Source organism: Ostrea edulis, chromosome 1 (genome assembly GCF_947568905.1).
Source record: "Ostrea edulis chromosome 1, xbOstEdul1.1, whole genome shotgun sequence".
NCBI lineage: Eukaryota > Metazoa > Mollusca > Bivalvia > Ostreida > Ostreidae > Ostrea > Ostrea edulis.
Window position 1 is genome coordinate 52,716,549 of NC_079164.1, and position 22,857 is coordinate 52,739,405.

The following is a 22,857-nucleotide window of genomic DNA, read 5'->3' on the forward strand; positions in this document are numbered from 1 at the left end:
GGTTACGAATCGACAGTAATCAGGACAAAACAGCCCATCAACTCTGTATTCTACCAATATCTTTGCTGTTAACAAATATATCTACTAAACCCCACCCAATCTTCCCCAAAATAACATCAGAGGACAGCCAACCAAACCATAGATCCATCTAAATCCACCATCTCTTTTGTTCTGCTAAATTCACGTGATCCCCTCCTCCTCAAATTAAGATTGATAAGCCCACATATGCACATTTTGTGGTACAAACTTGTAACTAAATAAATCCAATTCAAAATCCAATATCCATGGAAAATCTTTGTGTCATGTTTGGCTGACAAATGTACACAGAAAGAAATCCATTACATGAAAATTTTACTGATTAACAAACAATAGACAAATATGCATCAGTGTACACCTTACTTGAGGCTTTGAGTCAGATAAGCAATGGTAAATAGATGGTCTAAGTGAAACCAACAAGCATCATCTAACATGGGCTAAGTTGTAGGAGAAAAACAAAGGTTACTATTGATCTTCCTGTCAATATAATTCAATAACGAAGATGACAATCAAATATCGGAAATATTTAATATCAATGCAAAAGCGTAATTCTCAAGTAATTTAACAATTTATCACAACCAAAGATATCATGCAACTGAAAAAACCAAACAAAAATATATTATTATGCAAAATGTACAGATGTTTTTAAAAGGATATCAAATATTCAATACTTAAAATCAAAAATATGTATATTAAAAAAGTTCATTCCAGTAAAATGCCTTCAGATCATTTTCAACACTCTTAAATACATGAAGCCAACATTACTCATTTGAGCAGTCAAAACCCTGGGTGTGGCCTTACTGTTGTGAAAACCCTGGGTGTGGCCTTACTGTTGTGGGTCATTGTGTCAACTTCAATCTGACAAATCGTGGCTTTTGAGATGAAGACTCTTAAAGAATTTCCTATATATTCCTATGTAAAACTTGTACCCCCTATTTTGGCTCCATACCCTGTATTTTGGCTCCAAGTGTCATGATTTGAACACATGCAAGTTTGGGCTTTTCTGGAACAGCCCAATTTCTTCAGAAAATTTATTTTAAAAACACCCTACTACTATTTCTTTATATAATGAACCTAAGTAGGGGCATTTGCTTTGTGCTAAGTTGGGCTGAAATTGGCAATGTTGCTCTTAATAAAATGAATTGAAAATTTTACAGACTTTGATCAGAAAAATTCATTTGTGCTTTGAGTTAAAAAGTAGAACACCTCAACTCCTAAAACAAAATATGAGTGTTAATTTTTGGCACCATACATGTATCTTTTGACAAATTCTGAGCACAAGAAGAAGGTACATTTATCAGCCTTAAAAAATAAACAGTTTTTCAAAATTATCAAATTGACAAAACTAATATTCAAACAAACAAAAATTCATTTTCCCCAGTTTTTCACTTGGGAAATGTGCACAGCTGTTGCCTATGCTAATTTTAAGACATTTCATGCAACATGATACATTCAATCATACACACTGTGTGTTACTTTTGCTTGTGGGTGATGAATATTTTATCAAACTAAAATCCTTAGAAAATGTGTGTCTTTGGCTAAAGTGATAAAAGAAAAGTTGTAAAACCCACATTTCTATGATATCATAATTGATATGCTTTTGATATTCAGTAAGATGATACAAGTACTCTACTGTAAAACAGAGCCAATAATATCTGCATATCAACTAATTAAAATACACCAACAAAAAGAAGGGGAAATTGAAAAAGGTAGCATACCTTCCTCTTTGGTTATTCAGTCATTTTTCATGCCAAAATTTCACTGCTTTAATAGGATAGTACTGGAACATACAACTAAGCTCACTTCATGCATACTGTCCTGTCAATTTGTAGTTCAAACTTACTACATATGCCTAATTCTAAGCATGAATATAAAGTAATGACTTTTTTATTGGCTATAAAACATTTCTTTTATGGAAGAATGGGGCATGAAAATGTGTATAGCTTGAAATTTCTGTGGGGAAATACTGTATTTTGACATATCATATTATAAATAATTTGAATATGAGCACAGCCCTTGATCCAAACAAATACATGATGTGTAACAAGTATCAATAACACTTCTGTCAATCAACTTTTATGAATATTAGATTGCAGGTGTGCTCTGTACAAAATCTATAAAAATATCTTGCACTTTTGAATGAAAATTTGACAAAATGGATATAATGACATACTTTGTGATGACATTACGTACAAATTATACTTAAAATTACACTTTAGTCCTAAACCTTAAATTCCTCATACACTTTTTAAATAATCTTTGTACTGAAAAGGGAAAATCATCAACTTTGCATTTTTTGAAAATTCTATTAAATGTTCATGGATCATGCAAGCACTATGCTTTTATGCAAAACAAAGACAGCCTTGTTTGACAAATGGAAATTGAGCTCTCTGCTTCAAACAAGAAGCCTATAATCCACATCACTCACCCAGGCAGTTGCATTTCCCCATGTAAAAGCATTAAATCCAGAATATGACCAAGTAAAGCATAGTGTAAACAAATCTTACATATTCTTAAACAGAATGTTTCACAGAACTTCCCTACACATTCCTATGTAAAACACTGAACCCCTTACTGTGGCCCCGCCCTGAATACAGTCATCAAAGTGTGAACAACCTCCACTACAGGTGAATGCTTGCTTATTATTTTGACTAACAGTACCCTTGTGGATCTCGAGAAGAATTGTCCCATATATATACCCCTACATATAATTTAAAAATCCCACCATGACAGGCCATGATGGAGTAAACTGGAATCTATACTACAAGAAGATGCTTGTATATTAACTTGAGAAGACAATATTCACAGAATAAAATTAATTTGACAAATTGTGTTATATGGTTCTTGGGAAGATTTTTACAATTTGTTTTAGATGCTCCTGTGTAAATCTTTCAACCCCTACTATAGCCCTGCCCTGACTCATGTTAACAGTTATGACCAGACTTGAATCTACTCCACTTGAGGGTGCTTAGAACTGTACCTTATGGTTCTTTAAAAAGAATTTTTCTATATATTTCTCTGTTAACCCCCATTGTGGCCTAATCCTGGCTTTGTGAATCATGGTGTGAACAAACTTAAACTTCCAATATAGGCTTCTATGCAAGTTACATTTTTTTCTGGTCCAGTGGTTATTCAGAAGATTTAAAACACCCTCATCCATTTTTACATTTCCTAATCGTCTCAAAAGAGAGCTTGGCCCTTCATTTGATCATCCTTCATCTTCATCAAAGGCTTCTTTCCTTAACCCAAGGATGCTTGTGCCAGGTTTGGTATGAAATCAAATTGGTCCTGTGTTTCTTGAAGAAGCTAAAAATATGACAAGTTTACAGATGGCAGACAAATTTAAATACAAAAAACTCATTTGAGCTTTCAGCTCTGATGAGCTAAATGATAATCTTCCCTCTATCATACAATGTACCAGGCAACACCCCAAATGAAAATAAATATTCCTGAATCTACAGAACTATAACAGAATAGGTTTGGTGTATAATATTTACACATTAACAAATATAAAATGACAGTTTCAAGATACACATGTAACAAATCAATGCTTTCACTTCACCAGAAAGTTTAGCTCAACATGAATAAAATAATGAATTTATAGAAACTGATATGTTTGTTCTCTGGGCATACCATACATATTTCTGAACACTATGTATGAATTTTCACAAAATATTTGTTACTTTAAATTTCATGCAGACAACTTCTCCTTTGTGACAAAACTAGGTGACCATGTGTTTATGGCTTTGTACACAGTAAATTATGACTTTTGTTCTTGTCATTGAGAATTTAAATATTTTTATTAATTAATATGTATATTCCAATGTAAAACTTTAGACCCCTATTGTGGCTCCATTGGTCATGATTCTAGTAAACTTGGGAAAGTTTTTCAATTGACCCTACTCTAATTTCACTATTTCATAATTATATCTCCCTTTGAAACAGGGAGCTTGAATCAAAGGATGATTTGAGGAAGGTTTAGCTGACACTGACCATTGCATGGTTCTGGAGAAGTCAAAAGTTTATACATAAATGTGGACAAAACTTGATTAGAGAAGCTCAGGTGAGTAATAAATAAAAAAAAAAAAAATACTCCAATGCCCCTTTGTATTGAACACATCAGATCTCTTTAGCCATCACTTTAATGAGTGTTCCTTGTAAAAACGAAACATAGTTTGATCATTTGAGCTCTAATCCACAAGATAAAAAAAATGCTGAGTATAGTCAATTTTGAAAATCATCAAACCACATAAAAATTCAATGAATCATAATTATATGAATCAGTTGTAATATTAGGTACAATGCAAAAAAGATCACTTAATTAGTAAAATGGTCCCTGTAAAACTACAGAACCTGATCAATTCAAAAAATGCCCACAGAAACATCAATTTCAAACAATATAACTCCAAAATAAAAAAAAATGATAATATAAGACGGGACAAGAAATGCTTGTATAAATAAGTACATAATAATTCTGGAAGAGTTGGATTTTAGAGACAGTAAAAAATATTAGAATGATTTAAATGCTGACAACAGTGTCAAGTTAAATAGGAGAAAATGCTGTAGTCAGCTGAGTGAAATTCACAACACCTGGCAGATAAAATATTCAAATTGATAAAAGTTGAATACATAAGAACTGGATCTGTTTTGGAAACAGATAACAAAACATATGGGAGTGTTTTCTATTCAACTGGTGCTTCTCAATTACATGTATGTCATCAACACTGGCAAGGCCATCAAAAATACATGTACATTGAAGTGTTGAAAAATTCCTGTCAAAGTCTAAGGTAGCTCATTACATCAAGACTTATACTTTAATGACATTATGTCACAAGGTGGCGATTTAGATGTTTTGTGAAATTATTTGGATCGATCGGTATCATTGTAGCTCAGTGGATAAAGAATCTGGCTGTGACCCAAAGATCCCGAGTTCAAATCTGCCAGAGTCTATCGTTCATGTTTATTGAAATAAGTTTTTAAAAATCAAGTTTTTGAAAATCCAAATTGCACATTTTCTGCCTTTCTGACATTTGCACTTATTACATATCATCATATCTTTCATGATTAAATATTTCATGCTGATTTGAGAAAACTCTTTCAAGGTATAATGAGCCACCTTAATGTCAATACATTCAACTCTAGTATATTTTATAAACATAAAAAATTCTCTGAGTATTGTGTATTTTGGTATCCGTTTTCTTAATGAAGATTCATACTAGAGACAAATACTACATGACAGAAAATGATATTTCTGGATTTTTGTTTTGTTTTGGAAAAACCACCAGTTGAAATGTTCATTTCTCTTCCTAGTTGTATAATTTCTATTCAGCAGTTGAGCATGTCTAGAAGAGAAAGTCACAACACATTACACTGACAAAAAGTGACAAATGGAATGCTATGACAGGCTTTTTAATGTTGTTAGTATCGCCTGTATGTTATATCTAGCCTGCCGGACGGCTACCGCCAGTAACGACTGCTGAATGTGCATCCTGGACCAATCCCCAGTAGTCTGCCCAATCTCATAACCCCATATAATTCCAGGAAATATCTGAGTCTTGTACAAATTTTCTGGATGTGGTGCAACAAGAACATTTCTGGAAACCAAAATACAGATCATGATATTGCAGTATGCAATGTGACACAATTCTAAAAACTGTTATATTATGCAATCTGTGGTTTTATTTTCAGACCAGTAACTAAATCATTCATTGTTGTTTAATCATCTGCCTTTTGTAATCTGCAGATGACAGTGATAAAATACTCATAAAGCTGACACATATGTAAATGACATTCTTTTTAATTCATTTTGTGAGCCCCCTTTTTATCACACATTTATTGCAAATAATGCATATATATACAGACTAATAATTTCAGCAGGCTATTAATATTAATAACCTTCATTACCCTTGTATTTCTTTTTACAACTGTTCCACCTAACTTTTTGTTTCAAGTTCACTAGGTACAGAAATGTCTACTCTCAAGACAATAGTGATACAATGAATAATTTTAGGATCAACAGGTCAAGGTCACATTGGGTTGTTTTCAGGGCAGCACTTCTTACTAGTACATGTAATTACAACTTCTTCCACCTTCATCCTCATGATAAAACTAATAGATAATTTCCTACAGAACACGAATCCTAATTTGTGGCTCTGACATTCATTTGTCAACTTTAAACAATTCCGAAATTGTTCTTTAATCACGTCAAGTTCCAATGGTATAGCTCAATCATGAAAATCAATTTTAATGTTAGATTTTAAACAGTACCTGAGATATTTCAAAGAAAAGTGAAATTGTCATTCACCATAGTACCAGTACAAACTAAATTCAACTTTGTTTCAACTCAGCTAAGAAGATTATGGTACTGGTACAAGCTAAATTCAACTTCGTTTCAACTCAGCTAAAAAGATTATGGTACCAGTACAAATTAAATTCAACTTTGTTTCAACTCAGCTAAAAAGATTGTGGTACCGGTACAAGCTAAACTTTGTCCCAACTCAGCTAACAAGAGTTGTCAGAAGACAACATAACTCGCTGGGAAGCATGAATCTACTTAACCTATCGTTCAAAAGGTTAAAGTTTTTGAAAAATAGGTTAAAGTCCAAGGTTACTAGGTCAAAAGTTTTGATACCATATCAAAGGACTGGTCATAAAGCATCTAAATACGAAATATCAAATCCCTATTCCCTTGGTTTAAAACATATAGCCAAGGTTAATGTTTTTGAAAAGTAGGTCAAAGTACAAGGTCAACAGTTCTGGTAACAAAAGTAATGTCTTCTAATGAGGCATCTATATTTGAAACATCAAAGCCCTATTACTCTTGGTTCAAAAGATATAACCAAGGTTATAGTTTTTGACCAAAGGTCATTAGGTCAAATGTCTTCTACCAAAACAAAGGTCTCTTCATGAGGCATCTATATGTGAAATATCCCTTGGTTCAAAAGATATAGCCCAGGTTAAAGTTTTTGAATAGTGAGTGACAGTCCAAGGTCAAAGTCACTGGGTCAAAAGTCTTGGTACCAAAACAAAGGTCTCTTTATGAGACATCTATATGTGAAATATCAAAACCCTACCACCTTGGTTCAAAAGATATAGCCCAGGTTAAAGCTTTAAAAAGTAGGTCAAAGTCCAAGGTCATGGTCACTAGGTCAAAAGTCTTGGCACCACAACAAAGGTCTCTTCATGAGGAATCAACATGTGAAATATCCAAACCCTATCCCCCTTGGTTTAAAAGATATAGCCCAGGTTAAAGTTTTTAAAACGTAGGTCAAAGCCCACAGTAAAGGTCACTAGGTCAAAAGTCTTGGCACCAAAACAAAGGTCTCTTCATGAGGTATCTATATGTGAAATATCAAAACCTTATACCCCTTGGTTCAAAAGATATTGCCCAGGTTAAAGTTTTTCCCTTAAAGTGTGACGCCAATGCCAACACTGACACCCCGGTCATGACAATAACTCTCCGGACAGTCGTCCCAGCGAGCTATAAAGATTATAATACCAGTACAAGCTAAATTCAAATTTGTCCCAACTCAGCTAAAATGATTGATTGATTGATTTTATATTGTTTAACGTCCCACTTGAGAATGTTTCACTCATATGGAGACGTCACCATGGCCAGTGAAGGGCTGCAAAATTTAGGCTTATGCTCGGTGCTTACTGCCTTTGAGCAGGGAGGGATCTTTATCATGCCACACCTGCTGTGACACGGGACCTCGGTTTTTGCGGTCTCATCCGAAGGACCGCCCCATTTAGTCGCCTCTTACGACAAGATTTTTATGATTGATAATTTAATTTAAAATGATTGACAATTAAATGATACAATAATCATTGAATAAGTAATTGCAGTAAGGATGTTTTCTTAACAAAATGATATGCAGGTTTTCTGTTGAGAATGAATACAGGTTCATATCTCATTGGCTAGTGTAAGTTATTACAGTCCATGTACCCATGGCTGGAACATGTGAAATCTGCTGACTGGGAAAGTGCAGAATGGTCATTTAGAATATTAATAGCATTACTGGGATAATTTCCTAAAGAATCAATTCTTCACATTGTCAGGATTGAGGGAAAATAGACATCAGATACTTCAACACGAAATTAAATATTTACAACAGTATTTTCAAAATGTTGAATGTGACAAGGGCTTCTTATAGTGGGGACCTCCTGCAATAAAACTATTGCAAGATAGATAGCAATCCTGAAAGTGCAGATCACAGGAATTTTCAGTATTTAATGAACCCCTAAACTTCATTTGTGAGGGATATAAAAATTTATATGCATTGGAAGTACCTTATAAGAATGTATGATGATAAAAGGCAGTAATAGCAGTGCAAGAGCTTAAAGCTAATTCATAACTCCCTTCAATGACAAGAACCCTCACATGATTTTGACATATTTGTAAGAGGGTCTCCTATACTACAGTTTTACCAAGTATGAGGAAAATTCATTGACAAATAATTTTTTCATGCCTATCCTTAGAGGAAAGTTTGAGAAAATATGATTTTACATACATCTGTATAAATTCTTTATTTCTTTAGATTTGCAAAATACTTTTGACCTTTATTAGAATGGACCGCAGATGTTCATGTACTAGATTTGAGTTGTGCAACTTACCTATACTGAGGAAATTCTGGAAGACCTCCATTAACAATAAATATTCTTGGTAGTTGTATTAGTTTGTCATTTATATCGTATAGAACCTCTTCACTGAAATACAGAGCATGTTTCAGAATTACACATAGAATCATGATTAGGTTATGTGAAAAACAAACCTCAGAACAAATACATCACTAAGCACATAATGTGGGGTGTTGAGAAGAAGATTTTTGAAAATTGGTAAATTTTTCGCAGTGTTTACCCTACCTCTTTTCAAAAGCGCCGAAATTTAAAATTTATGTCCCTTTTGTCTCAAAAGATGTTAATTTTCATACCAAATTTAAAAAGAATTGGAATGGTAGTTATCAAGAAGTTTAAATGTTCAATTGTTAATGCACAACGACAGACAAAGACTAATAGCAATAGGTCACCTGAGTAACAATGTAGTTGGCACTTCCAACTCACTTCTGCATACTCATGGTATTCGAGATATCGATTTTTTAGATACCAAAGTTCAATTGTATTTTAAACTGTACTACCTCTCTGTAGTTTAGTATATGCACAATATGCTTTATATGGTAAAAGGACCAAGTTCGTACATTTCATGTTCACACTGCATTTGGTCAAGGTTAACAAGCTGACCCACTTCAAGCCCAATGTGAATTGACTTAACCAACAAAACCCTAGGGAAAAAACCCATATCAGAATTAAAGATGGATGGAAAGACAGCACTATATGCTACAACCATTTTATGGTGAAACACAAAAAGACAAGATGACAAACTTGCAGGATGTATTCAAAATGTACTGTTCTCATAACTTACTTTAATTTTGATTTATCCTGATTTTTAAACTTTGCATGTAATAGGCTGGCTTTCTCTGAAAACTTGTCAATTTCTGTGAATAGAAAATCTGCAAAGAAAAAGAAATTTCATGAAATGTTGCTGCTTTTTTATCTTTATTTGTTGTCCAAGCTTTGACTTAAGTTTTTTTTCTAGAAATTCAGGCCAGGGTTCGATTCCTGATCTAGACATTAAAATCGTTTTTATATTTGGATGATTGGGTTTACAGAGAGCTCCCTGAGAGGTAGTTTTCTCTAGTTTGTAGTGAAAATTATAACATCTGAATATGCAATATCTGAGATACATATATAAACTCTTCAGTGAGGGAGGAAAGTTTAGTATTCCCTGGAAAGATTGCATGGATATAAAATGTAAGTTATATAAAAGGCTTTTCTTTATACATTGGCCTCTGTTTACAACAAAATCAGATACAACAAAATGCTGAATACAATAAAATGATTTTTTAAGTGCTGACTAATTTTTGTTTTCTTCCAAATTATAATGATGGTTACAATGAAGTTGATTATAATGAAATTCTGTTTATAACAAAGTAAGCAATGTCCTGATTGTAACAAGAGGTACTGTGAGCAATGCTCACTAAGAATACCCCCCCCCCCTCCCAAAGGGTGTTGGTAATAGGTAAAACTTCAGTATTATGATCCAAAAGGTATCTAGGAACACAGCATCTCCATGCGATGAAAAAAGCCATTAAAGAATTTAAATGGAAACCATATTGCTACTTCGATGTCCAGTGCGCATGACTTTTGACCTTTTGACCCCAAAATCGATAGGGAACATCTTCATCCCATGGGTAGTCCATATGTACGATATGGTGACTGTAGGTGGAAAGGATAACGCTTTAGAGCCCGGAAACCATATTGCTACTTCAATGTCCAGTGCGCTTGACCTTTGACCTTTTGACCCCAAAATCGATAGGGAACATCTTCATCCCATGGGTAGTCCATATATATGATATGGTGATGGTAGGTGGAAAGGATAATGCTTTAGAGCCCGGAAACCATTACGTCTACAGACGGACGGACAGACAGACGGACAACCCGATTCCAGTATACCCCCCCACAACTTGTTGAGGGGGGTATAAAAATGTCATCAGATATAAAGAAATCTGTTGTCATGTCCACACCACAATCATTGCTAATCACAGATACAACAAATGATGGATATAATAAACCTTTCAAAAGTTACAGTCTAGGTTAAAGTTTTTCAAAAGTAGGTCAAACACCAAGGTCAAACATTTTCGTACCAAAAGAAAGGTCTTGTCACAAGGAATACTCATGTGAAATATGAAGGGCCTAACACTAACTGTTCAAAAGTTATGGTCAAGGTTAACGTTTTTGCAGACAAACAGACCAAAAACTATATGCCCCCTAATCGGACTGGAATTAAGGGGGCATAAAAAGACATTGAATCCATTATGTAAAAATGCTAAGATGTTTTATTCTCCATATTCAATAAATTACTTTTGTAAATATTTGTACCCATTGCATATGTACACTTATATATACCTTTTGCATCTTACTGCATGCAAAAGATTCACAATAATTGGTCAAAATGCAAACTATGTATAAATGATGCCATGTTCTTTAAAATTCCAAAATAAATTCTTTGAAATTCCATGCAGAGTAAAAATCTGAATTGATAAAGCTTTCTCACCTAAAGCCACATATGTAGAATTGATTTTCTTTAATTTATTTTTGCCAGTGATAAGAGTATCAGCTATATTTTGCACATTGAAGGGAATCACTGCAGAATCACACAGCCGGAGAATAACATCAGCCACAATCTGTGTCACTTTGATATGTAGGGTGTAGTTGTTTCTGTCTGTAAAATTTGTAAGATAGTCTTTGGTGTCCTCCATGGTGTTGAAGGCAGGGTAGCTTGGAAGGTTTGGATATTTCTGTAACAGAGGAATGAACATATCATCTATTCATTATACAGGTCAAACAGTTAAAAACTGTCCTCTCTTTACATAATATGTTTGATCATCTCTCTCTCATTGATTTGAAATAAAATATGGGGTTTAAGCTAATTTGATTCAAGACATAATCTAACAAGTACCTCTAGTTCATAATTGCTAAGATAAGGCCTGAATTGGTTGATTTTCTTTAGTTTCCTGCTAGGATAAGGCCAGAATCGATTTAATTTCTTTAGTTTCCTTTTTCAACCAACCTAGGCAAAAATGCCTCAATTCAAAAAGCTGTGTTATAATTTCAGATACTGTCAAAAAAAATTTTTTTCTTATTTGTGGGAGATTTTTTTCATGTGGCTGCATTCTATCATTATCTCACATCAGTCATTAACAAACCTTGAGAAAAATAACGTGTTCAATGAATATCAATGCAGTAACTACATTAAAAAAATTAACTATCTTTCCTATTTACCTACCTATACCCACATGTCAAATTAAAGGGACGGAGAATGAAAATAAACAACAGTTTGAATTGCATGTATATCCATCTTATTTTCTTTACTTTTCATTTTCTTTAACTATACATCACAACAGGAACTACCAACCTTAGGGTTATAGGTGTATGCTGGGGAGATGGAGGGCACACCCATGTAGTAGTAAAATGGGGAGTGGTCACTGTCCCCCTGCAAACCCTCAATCCTAAAAAATAAAGATGGCATCATTGAGACTGGACTATTAGAGTTTTGTGCAATATGAGAATAAATTGAATTGAATTGATATTAGGCGTGAGAATTTGAACACCTACTACAAATCAAACAAGAAATAATTGTTGTTATAATAATCTGAGCACCAAATGTTGGTAAATTGTATTGAAATCCTTTACTTATGAATTAAAATACCTGAGGGTATGAATTGTGAAGCTTCAGTCAGCATACTTCATCAGGTGCATTAGTGTTTCATGAAAAGTCTGCTGGCATGAAGTGTTGCAGTTCATACCCTCATGTATTGTCAAAATTGAAGTTTAACTTAACTTAAGTTTAACTTAACTTAAGTTTAACTTAACTTTCATTTCTGTTGGAATTATTAGCCATTACAACAGATGTACTACATTTATCTGTGTTCATATGCAGCTTTCATGAGGAAATGGCTATCATTATAATTTGTAGAGATATCAAAAGGCAAAAACATTGGAAATGTAAATATTTCAACTATGAAAATGTGTGAGTGTATGAATTGTGAGGCTTCACGCCGGCATACTTCATGAAACGTGTTAGTGCTTCGTGAAGAGTACACCAGTGTTAAGCCTTGCAGTTCATACCCTCATGTATTTTCAAAATAAAATTTATTATTCATATTTACATTCCATTTTCATTTTTGTCAGAGAATTCCCAGTTGTTAAAACATTCATACTATATTTATCAAGAATCCTACACACATTGTTCACAATCATAAGGAAATAGCTATCGTTTCAATTAGTAAAGATATCAAAGGTAAAAACATTGAAGATGTAAATATGATATGAAGACAATTTAAGATAAACCGTAATGAACATGATCTTTGAACATTTTAACATGTACAGTGATAGGATTCTCTAGCTTTCACACAAATCCTGCATAGGAGTTTCACAACGAGTTTTTAGGGCCAAATGTTTGGCTTCAACAACTTGCTTTTCATTTCTGTATACTAACACATGCATTGTTTTAAATGTAGAATCAAGTTACGATTCATAAAGTGCTTCATCAGAGACACATTTCATTACCTACTTAAAGTACATTTGATATAAACACTTCCTGATAATGAACAGTGTCATATAGAGACCTCCAGCTGGCATTTTTCTCATATTTTCTCCTTCCCTTCCTTGTTCTGTGAAGTCACCACCAACAAAGGAAACCACAGAGGGCTGGCACCATTGCCATTTGTATTCTCAACATAGAGAGAAATTACATCACTACCTGTTATACAAGTTGGATACCAACAAATACTTTTCTTCATTAAAATGCATATCTCTTTTTACTAAGATTAGACTATTCAAAATTTCATCACTAATCAACACAGACGTGCCCTTTAGTTACCGTATTATCTGGCATGTTGCAATAGACGGTGTATAAACAGCTGTACAGTCCGTTTCAGATTTTTAAAACTTTGAGGTACAATTTCTTGTGATTATCAATGTCAAAGAATATACATACACAGTGTCATCTGAAGAAAATGAGGTTTACACAGACGAGCATCAACAGTCACTAGGAGGAATTGTTTTAGCACACTAAAACTGATGTCTTCCCTCACATTTTCCATAATTTTATAAAACATTTTTTAAGGATCATCTTTAAATTAAACTTATACCAACATAAAGACTATGTCAAAAGACAAAAAAGTTATGGTCCGGACAAAACAAATGCCCAAACTATTATTTGACCTTTACATAAAAGATCAAGGTCAAGGATCATCAAAAATGGCACGTGGCACACTGTTTTATCATGATAAACCAACATACTAAATATCAAAGGCCTATGTAAAAAGACAAAAAAAGTTCTGGCTTGCATAAACTTTGTATGATAGGCAGAAGAAGAAGTGGAAGAAAAGGAAGAAGAAGAATTCATACTAAAACAATATGTCCCCCTTCTGGGAAGGGGAGACATAATTAATATACTACCTTGCATGATGTTATGAAATGGTTTCCTTTTATAATCCGTGAGAAAAATACATATTGCAGTTCTGAGTATGTTACACTGAATTTACTAATGACCAACAAAAATAATGCAGTCCTACAAACAGTTGCTTTTCATGATTTCTGGGGTTTTTTTTCAGTTCCATCATATCAACATTTTGCTTTAGAACTAAAGGATTCTTATATTTCCAGAAATTATTGCGCAAGATTGATAGTAACCACCTCTACATCACGATCCACTGATGTACTGTTACGCCCCTAACAGTCAGAGATATCTCAAAACATGGTCTTCCAAAAGAAAGAGCTTCTTGCAAGACATACAATAAAATATCCAAGTATGAAGCAGATGTGGAAGACTTTGAGGTGTCTTATTTCAAGTTCACTTGGATATATTGAATCCACTTATTAATGAAATGAGTATTGTTGATAGATAAAATGTTGTCAATATATCTAATTGTTGAGTTAAAGGCCACAGCTAGAGATTTTTTTTCTTATGTAGAAGCTTTTGAATAAATTCTGCCTCATAAGAATATAAAAACAGGTCAGCTAATAAAGAGGCACAATTCGTGCCCATGGGAACTCCAACAGACAGCTGCAAGACCTAATCACCAGAGACCACGCAGATATTGCCAACGAGGAACCCCAGTATCCATCATATATAACTAAGGTTGAATGTTCAACTTCATTAGGTCTTTTACTGTGAATTTACAGAAAGTGTGAATGACTCAGCTTCTCGAGTTAATTCGCCGTCCCGGATAGTTGATTTCAAAACAAATCTGTCAATGATTACGCATCAAGGAAAGAACAATCACTGTGATTGGACCAATATTTAAAGGGGCGGGAATAAAAATAATTTTAGATGGGCACACGTGTCTTTACACTAGCGTGTCATTACATCTTTTAGCACGATGGAAGAGACTCTGTGAAAAGGGAAAACCAATACCAACTAAAACAATGACGTTGATTTTAAAATTACATGCCGAGGGTTTATTTTATGGTAAAATCAGTAAGAAATTAGGCGTCGCAAAGGCCACGTTATAAAATTGTCAATCATGGGAACTCTTGCACCGAAAATGTTGCCAACGAAGCTCACACCGGATGTACTTCTGTTTATCAAATATGAAATTAAAAAGAAATCAAGTGTATATAATAGAGAAATCAGACAAAATTTATTAAGAAGAAATATTTGTACCCCTGACAATGTACCATCAGTGTCTTTAATTTGTAGAGCTGCAAGAAATGTTTTGGGAAATGACTTTCAAGAAACTGCAAACAAAATCCAATAGAAGGATATTTCGTCTGAACACGAAATTTTTGTCTTTTTAAAATTTGACATCGTCTATTCTATATTTACAAAAAAATATAAATATAGAATAGAGAGGGTCAATTCGTGACGAGCCCCTGTGGTCTGAACACGAACGAAGTGTTGAAAACTTCTTTGCTACTGATTTTATTGCAATTTAGGCAGAGTCAGTTATATATACATGTATATATATATATATTTTTTTGACGAAGCGAGTGTTGTTCGTACAACGAGTAATCACAATCATGGACATGCAGTTAGGGGTGGACCAGCGATATAGGTTCAAAGGTACGTCAGTAACGCAACATTAAAAATCAACCTTTGCTGTGGTTTATTATGACGTTATAGAAGGCGCGTCTAATGCTAATGAAATGCTGAATTTCTTTAATAATGTGTTACAGGAGAGGGTTGGTTTGGGGAATTTAGTTTTTGCTAGAATTCACAGACCTTGCAGTTGTTCATTCAATTAACAGTATCTAGCGATGGTTGCTTCCGAATTTTTTACGACAATGTGGGTATATATATAATAGTAAAAGACATCAAAGCATCCAATTGCCATGTGTTGAAAATAAATGTTTTCTTGAAGTAGAATATCTATTGATCTTATTACTTAATCTGAAAAATTATTTAAGGGGCGAGATCAAATGTTCAATGTTTGAGAAAACTGAGTTCGCATAGTTCTCACCAAGACCCCCCCCCCCCCCCCCCCCCCAATACAAAACTAAATATGAAGTATGTTGAAACTAATCGATTAACAAGTAAAACAAATAAAAGTGTACATTTGAAACTATTAAATGTTTATTAAAATATATTATTATGTGGTTTTAAAGTCAGTTGTCTTTTTTCCCCACTAAAGTGTAATCGATGTCGGATGACAGAAACTTACGAGTTTTTACCCCCTCTTCCCCCCAACTATTTGAATTTAGAAATTTTTCCGACATCAATCTTTTGATATCGCCCTTATCAAATGCTTTGTAAGATTTCGAAAATATCCTCTGAGAGATTTGATATCGCCCTTATCAAATGCTTTGTAAGATTTTGAAAATATCCTCTGAGAGATTTATTTAAAAATAACGATATGGAAACTGCGAATGTGAAAGAGACAAGAAAACAAAAGCATTGTTCTTAAACGGACAAAATCGCCTATAGAGACATGTACTGAAATTTCTGATCACTTAAAACTGACAAGCATCTACAGGAATTTAAGGGAGTAACCTTTCAATTTTAATTGGGATATAGAGGCAACAGCGGATCCTGCCTTTTCCCACAGCATTTTCGATCCTGTCTTTTTTTTTTCTTTTCAATATTCAACACTATTTGAATTCTGGGATATTGTTATCCTGCCTTTTCTTTACATATCGGAACCCGCCTTTTTCACCCTGTATCCCCCCTCCCATACCTATTGATACTGCGATGGATTATAAGTATGGCACGTTTATTCCTGTTTAAAAGATAAAATTTATAAGGTATCTGATAAAAGTTATATCTTCTAAAGTTTACGAGATATCTTGATCTTTTATAAGACATCTTATATTTTTTTCTTTATAAAATATCCCATTACTTTTATACATGTAGATATCTAGTATATATAAGATAAACTTTACAAGACATTTTATTAACGTAATCTCAAATCTCCGTTGTCAAATCAAAACCGATATTGAATCTCACGCTACGTACGGTGCAACTTACATTGAAATCAAGAAGTGAAACTTACACTTGTTAAGCACGAGATAATATAATGCCAAATACTTGGGAACGCCTACCTATAATTTAACCGACCAATCAAAAGCCCTCTATAAAATCACTCGGGGACTTTCCAATGAACTATCTGGAGCACATCATGTACTTGCCGATATGTTTCGTTCACACTTACTGTAAATCCACAGTAATCTTGATAGGAAAAAACATTCAAATCATTCCAATTATCCTTTTCTATAATTCCACAAAAAATGTTTGGTAATGATTTAATAAACTATAGACCCCTTCAAGAGTTATTGCCCCTTGCAAGGAATAAAACTTTTTACCTCTGCTTTGATGTCTTTTTATTGCAGAAGATTTTTACCTCTTCTTCATCTTCGCTAGCGAAGATGCCCCTCCTTATGAAAGTTCTTTTTCCTTGAAATCTGAGTATATAATATTGATGTGTATGACTTTTAAACTAACCTCCAAAGAACATGAGGCAACTTGTGATGAGACCTTTGACCTTTAAAATTCAAGGTCCACTATCTTATCATTTTTATTCATTTAAAAAAAACAACTATTTCTGATATTTAACTCATTGATATTTAAAGGTTAATAGCGAATGAATACTGAATCTTATCTAAAAGATTTTGAAATTTCAGATTGCATCTCTGAACTATGATCCATCTCAAAACATCTGCACAAAACAACCTGTTTTTTCTCCTAAACTGCAAGGTGTATTGACGTATTACCATTACTTGCATATTCTTATGCTGAAAATATTAAGTTACCACAGATGCTCTTTCAGTGCATTAAGTGCAAAAGGACTTGTCTATAGTGACTGCGTTCTATTTACTGGAAAATGGAAAGTAAGGGGGTAAATGAAGTCGAAAAAGGTTGTGCAAAAACTTTTCTCTCTAAATGAAAGTGGAAAGAGGGAGATCTCCTTCATAAAAGTATGACTTTGACCACTGACCTAGAGATATAACAAGCACCTTCCTCTCACAGTGGGGAACATGTTTACCAGGTTTGATTATCTTAGCCTTATTGTACTAATCCTTCCTACAAAGTATTGATGGATGAACAGACCATACCATAATACAACCTATCTATGATGATTGATTGACCTTTGAAATATGAATGAGAGACAATAGGCTGCTTCCTTTAATAATTGGAAACATGTGTTTCAAGCCTCATGAGTACTGTTTTTATCTGGCCAAAATGGTGCTAAGGAATGGACGACACAACAGACGAACTGTGTCATATCATAATATGATGATCTCTCTCCGACAGGTACACAATAACAAGAAACATGTTTCTGCATGTGTATAAGATCTTAACATCATTCAATCCATCAAATCCAACTCAAAAGTTGGTAGCACATAAAGGCCATTTCCCGAATGGATGGGTTGAATCCACGGATAAGAGATCAGTCAATTGACCTTGATCATGGTTGATTTTTTCTCTCTCTCAAAATGTCTGGACTAGAAAAATTAGCATTTCAGAGACATCACTCACTGAACTCATAAGCTATCCAGTGCAATCTGTAAATAATACTTACAAATGTCACCTTATGATTTGTTCGATGATAACTTTCGAGAGACTTTATAAATTAAATACACATTTATGAAAAAGTGGCTTTATATAATTTTGAATGCACTCTCTATTAGTAAACAAACATGATGGCTAAATTCAAGAAATTGATGAAGAATGAAATTTAAAGGGAGAAAAATGCATTAGTGTGACTTTATGTTTCCTGCTTAGCAGGGAGTTAAGCTTGTCTGCAGTAGAATATAAGCTTGTCTCCTGTGAAAATAGGGAGGGAAACAGCAGGAAGTTAAGCTTGTCTGTATGAGTCTCCTGTGTAAATAGAGAGGGAAACAGTAGGAAGTTAAGCTTGTCTGAACGAGTCTCCTGTGTAAATAGGGAGGGAAACACCAGGAAGTTAAGCTTGTCTGCATGAGTCTCCTGTGTAAATAGGGAGGGAAACACCAGGAAGTTAAGCTTGTCTGCACGAGTCTCCTGTGTAAATAGGGAGGGAAACACCAGGAAGTTAAGCTTGTCTGCACAAGTCTCCTGTGTAAATAGGGAGGGAAACAGCAGGAAGTTAAGCTTGTCTGCACGAGTCTCCTGTGTAAATAGGGAGGGAAACACATAATCATCCCTGTACAACACCCATGAAAATTTTGGGTGTATTAGTAAAATCCTAAGACTTCACAAAACTCTTTCTTGGACAGTACATTATTTATCTTGTGATGCTTCAATTATATTTTGAATAGATGAATGAAGATTAATTTGTGAGCATTGAAAATATTCTACTGTAGACTTACTTTTGTTCCAAGGGGTAAAAATATTTGAACAAGTTTAAATCTAAACCAATATATCATCATACTCTTGAATATAATTTTCTGAAATTCTATAGCCTTGTTGATAGGAAGAATTTTTGTACTTATCCTATATATTCCTGTGCATATCTTGTTCTATTTATTGTTGTCATTGTCTATTATGTAACCCTACTGTAGCCTGAACACCAGTCCCATACACAACATGGACAAAAACTGACAATACATTACTTCAAAAAGTGATTTTATTTCTCATAAAAAAAACTTAACCAATCAAGTCCTAAGGCTACAAAATTAACAAATTGTTGATGCCTTAATTTCTATCATTTCTGCAAATTGTAGCCCATGAGTTGTTCATTGAAAGATTTTCATTGCATAATTCCTCTATATGTAAAATTATCCATCCATATTGTGGCTCAGTTATAGGCCCTGGGGTGTGAACTTGACTCTACAATATTGGAAGAGAAGGCTGCTTTTTCATTTTATTTCAACAAACTGTAGCCCTGCTGTTCAGTAATACCTAAATTTAGAACAGTCACCTTTAGGTACATAATAGTACTCAGAAGACAGAGTTGCTGAAATGTCAAGCACTATCATTTAGAAATATATGACTCATTTCCATTTCTTTAATAGGACAGTGACTTGCAAAGTGAACATTTAGAATTTCTCATGTTAGAAAGAAATAACATCTGGTTTTTTTTAAACCAGGGCAATGACTTGCAAAATGATAAAACACCTCTTTTCTAATCAAATTAGTGTTGTTGGTACTGAAATGCTGTTAATGTTTATGAAGAAGAAATTGGAAAAAGACCCCTAAACCTTTCACCAATGTCATAAAACCTTTCACCAAAATGAGGTACATAAATCAGAATGCCTATAGTTCCCAATTTGACCTCTATCCTCTTTTAATAAGACCTAACATGAAACCTTTACTTTGCATTAATATACACCAATTATGAAGTGTCTACCTGATACATTCATCCAAACTGTACTGTGATAAACAAACCATACAAACATTAAGTATGTTGCCAAACATAAACTACACACAGAAACAGTTTCCCTACATTTAATTAAAGGTAGTGCATGTTTTTAATGAGGCTGTGATGGATTTACACTGCAGGGTTGGAAACTCAATGAAATTAAGAGCCAGCCTTGTGGCTATATACTCATAAGTTGCCAGTCCAGTTTTGTGATGTTCATTATTCAACATGAATGAATTTACTAACAAAAGGCCCACGAGCCTTAACCGTCACCTGTGTATCATAGCCCATTCAAGCAATCTCATATCTGCATATAAGCCTCAATATGAAGTCTTTTGTGCACATGTTTATGATCTTTCAAAATAAATACAATAATTCCTAATCAATTACAGAAGAAGGAAAAATGGAAGTTTGAAGCATATAAATCATTTTAACATTTCCTAATTGGGTTTTTTTAAAATACATTTTCATTACGTGGCCATACTACTGTCCCTGCCCAAGGGCCTGAACCTCTGACACAGGAGCCATGAATTTTACAATTTAGATAGAAAGCTTCAAGGACACCCTAATCATGTATTTAGTTTTTCTCAAATATATATGGGAATTGAGAAGATTTTCTAAAATTTAATACATTTTCACTATATGGCCATATTAGTCCCACCCTAGGGCCTGAACCCCTGACCCAGGGGCCATTAATTTCACAATTTTGATAGAGGGCTTCATGGACATCATAATCAGGAGTCAAGTCAACTCGTACCCTGACTGACTCGTACCCAGGTCAACTCGTACCAGATAGGTCAACTCGTACCCAAAAGGCAAAAGTCAACTCGTACCCAAGAATCTGGTTACGAGTTGACTCCTCCTCTTCAATTGATGACAACTCGTACCTAAGCGATATGTCACTTATATGCGCATAGGTATATTGCATTTTGGGCAGATTCTTGGGTACGAGTTGACTTTTGCCTTTTGGGTACGAGTTGACCTATTTGGTACGAGTTGACCTGGGTAGGAGTCGGTCAGGGTACGAGTTGACTAGAAATCCATAATCATGCATTTAATTTTTCTCCCACATGTGTGGGCATAAAAAAGAAAATTTATGAAAATATGTCCTTTTTAACCATATGGTAAAGTCATAAATTTCACAATTCATGTTCAACTTATCCCAGAGATGCTTCAAACCAAAAAAGGTAACAATAGGACTTGTTGTTTTCAAGAAGTTAAAAACTGTAAAATCGATATGGAAGGTGACGGATGAAGACCAATGGCAACAGGTCATCCGAGTATGAAATCTCGGGTGGATGGGTGGGTTATAACTTCTAACCCTGTTTCTGGGTCCCATTGTAGAAATCTCGGGTGGATGGATGGGCTATAATTTCTAACCCTGTTTACCAGGCCCCATTGTAGAAATCTCAGGTGGATGGATGGGCTATAATTTCTAACCCTGTTTACCAGGCCCCATTGTAGAAATCTCGGGTGGATGGATGGGCTATAATTTCTAACCCTGTTTACCAGGCCCCATTGTAGAAATCTCGGGTGGATGGATGGGCTATAATTTCTAACCCTGTTTACCAGGCCCCATTGTAGAAATCTCGGGTGGATGGATGGGCTATAATTTCTAACCCTGTTTACCAGGCCCCATTGTAGAAATCTCGGGTGGATGGATGGGCTATAATTTCTAACCCTGTTTACTGGGCCCCAGTGTATACACGTACTTCCTTTGTTTGTAGGAGGTCTCACCGTGGACGTAGACTGTAGTGTATATTTTGGTGTATATTGTCTACTGGAGTGTTTTATTTGTTTACTTATTTTATTGACTTTTTAAACGAATAGTTCATTGCATCAATCATTTTACTTTTTTATTATCTTTCGTAACTATTGATTTTATGAATTCTTCTGTATTTCTTCAATTTGCAAGCCTTTTAAAGATATCATATTTGAGATTTGATCACTATGCAGGATAACAAAAAACAGCAATGTGTGTTGCTTTGAATTAAGAGACAAGTATTTATCAAATATGCCATAAATCATTAGTTGATATACATGTACTATGGTAATTACAATAATTGACAATATTAACTATATGTACAGGCAGATTACCTGTGGACGACAGGTACATATTTCTGGCTTCTTACTATTCCGTTCAGTTTATCAGTGACATAATGATTTTACAGACATGTTGGGACAGTCATTTCTATTTAAAATGAAAATTTAAGAAAGCGTGAGAATTCATTACCTGATCATGAGAGGATGAGATGGGCTCAAAAAGTGCGAGACTCATGTGAAAAGTGTAATATATCACATGCATGATCATAGATATACTGTGTCCACTTCCTACATAATTTGACCATCATACATAGATTACTGGGTCCAACTGAGTATTCCGACTGTGGTGGATTTTCTGGGTCCCACTGTGTATTCAGACTGTAATGGATTTTCTGGGTCCCACTGTGTATTCAGACTGTAATGGATTTTCTGGGTCCCA

At 34.3% G+C, this 22,857-nt stretch overlaps 1 protein-coding gene across 1 annotated transcript in view; it reads right to left on the reverse strand.

Moving 5' to 3' along the window:
• Nucleotides 1–550: 550 nt before the first annotated feature.
• Nucleotides 551–22,857, reverse strand: part of LOC125650227 (N-acetylated-alpha-linked acidic dipeptidase 2-like) — a 64,803-nt gene continuing 42,496 nt past the window's right edge. Inside the window, exons 15-19 of the mRNA XM_056153827.1 lie at nt 12,008–12,101; nt 11,147–11,390; nt 9,455–9,542; nt 8,650–8,742; nt 551–5,630 (exon numbers count right to left, since the gene is read on the reverse strand). Of these exons, the coding sequence (XP_056009802.1) occupies nt 5,432–5,630; nt 8,650–8,742; nt 9,455–9,542; nt 11,147–11,390; nt 12,008–12,101 (718 nt within the window). The 3' untranslated portion in view covers nt 551–5,431. The remainder of the gene's footprint in view (nt 5,631–8,649; nt 8,743–9,454; nt 9,543–11,146; nt 11,391–12,007; nt 12,102–22,857) is intronic.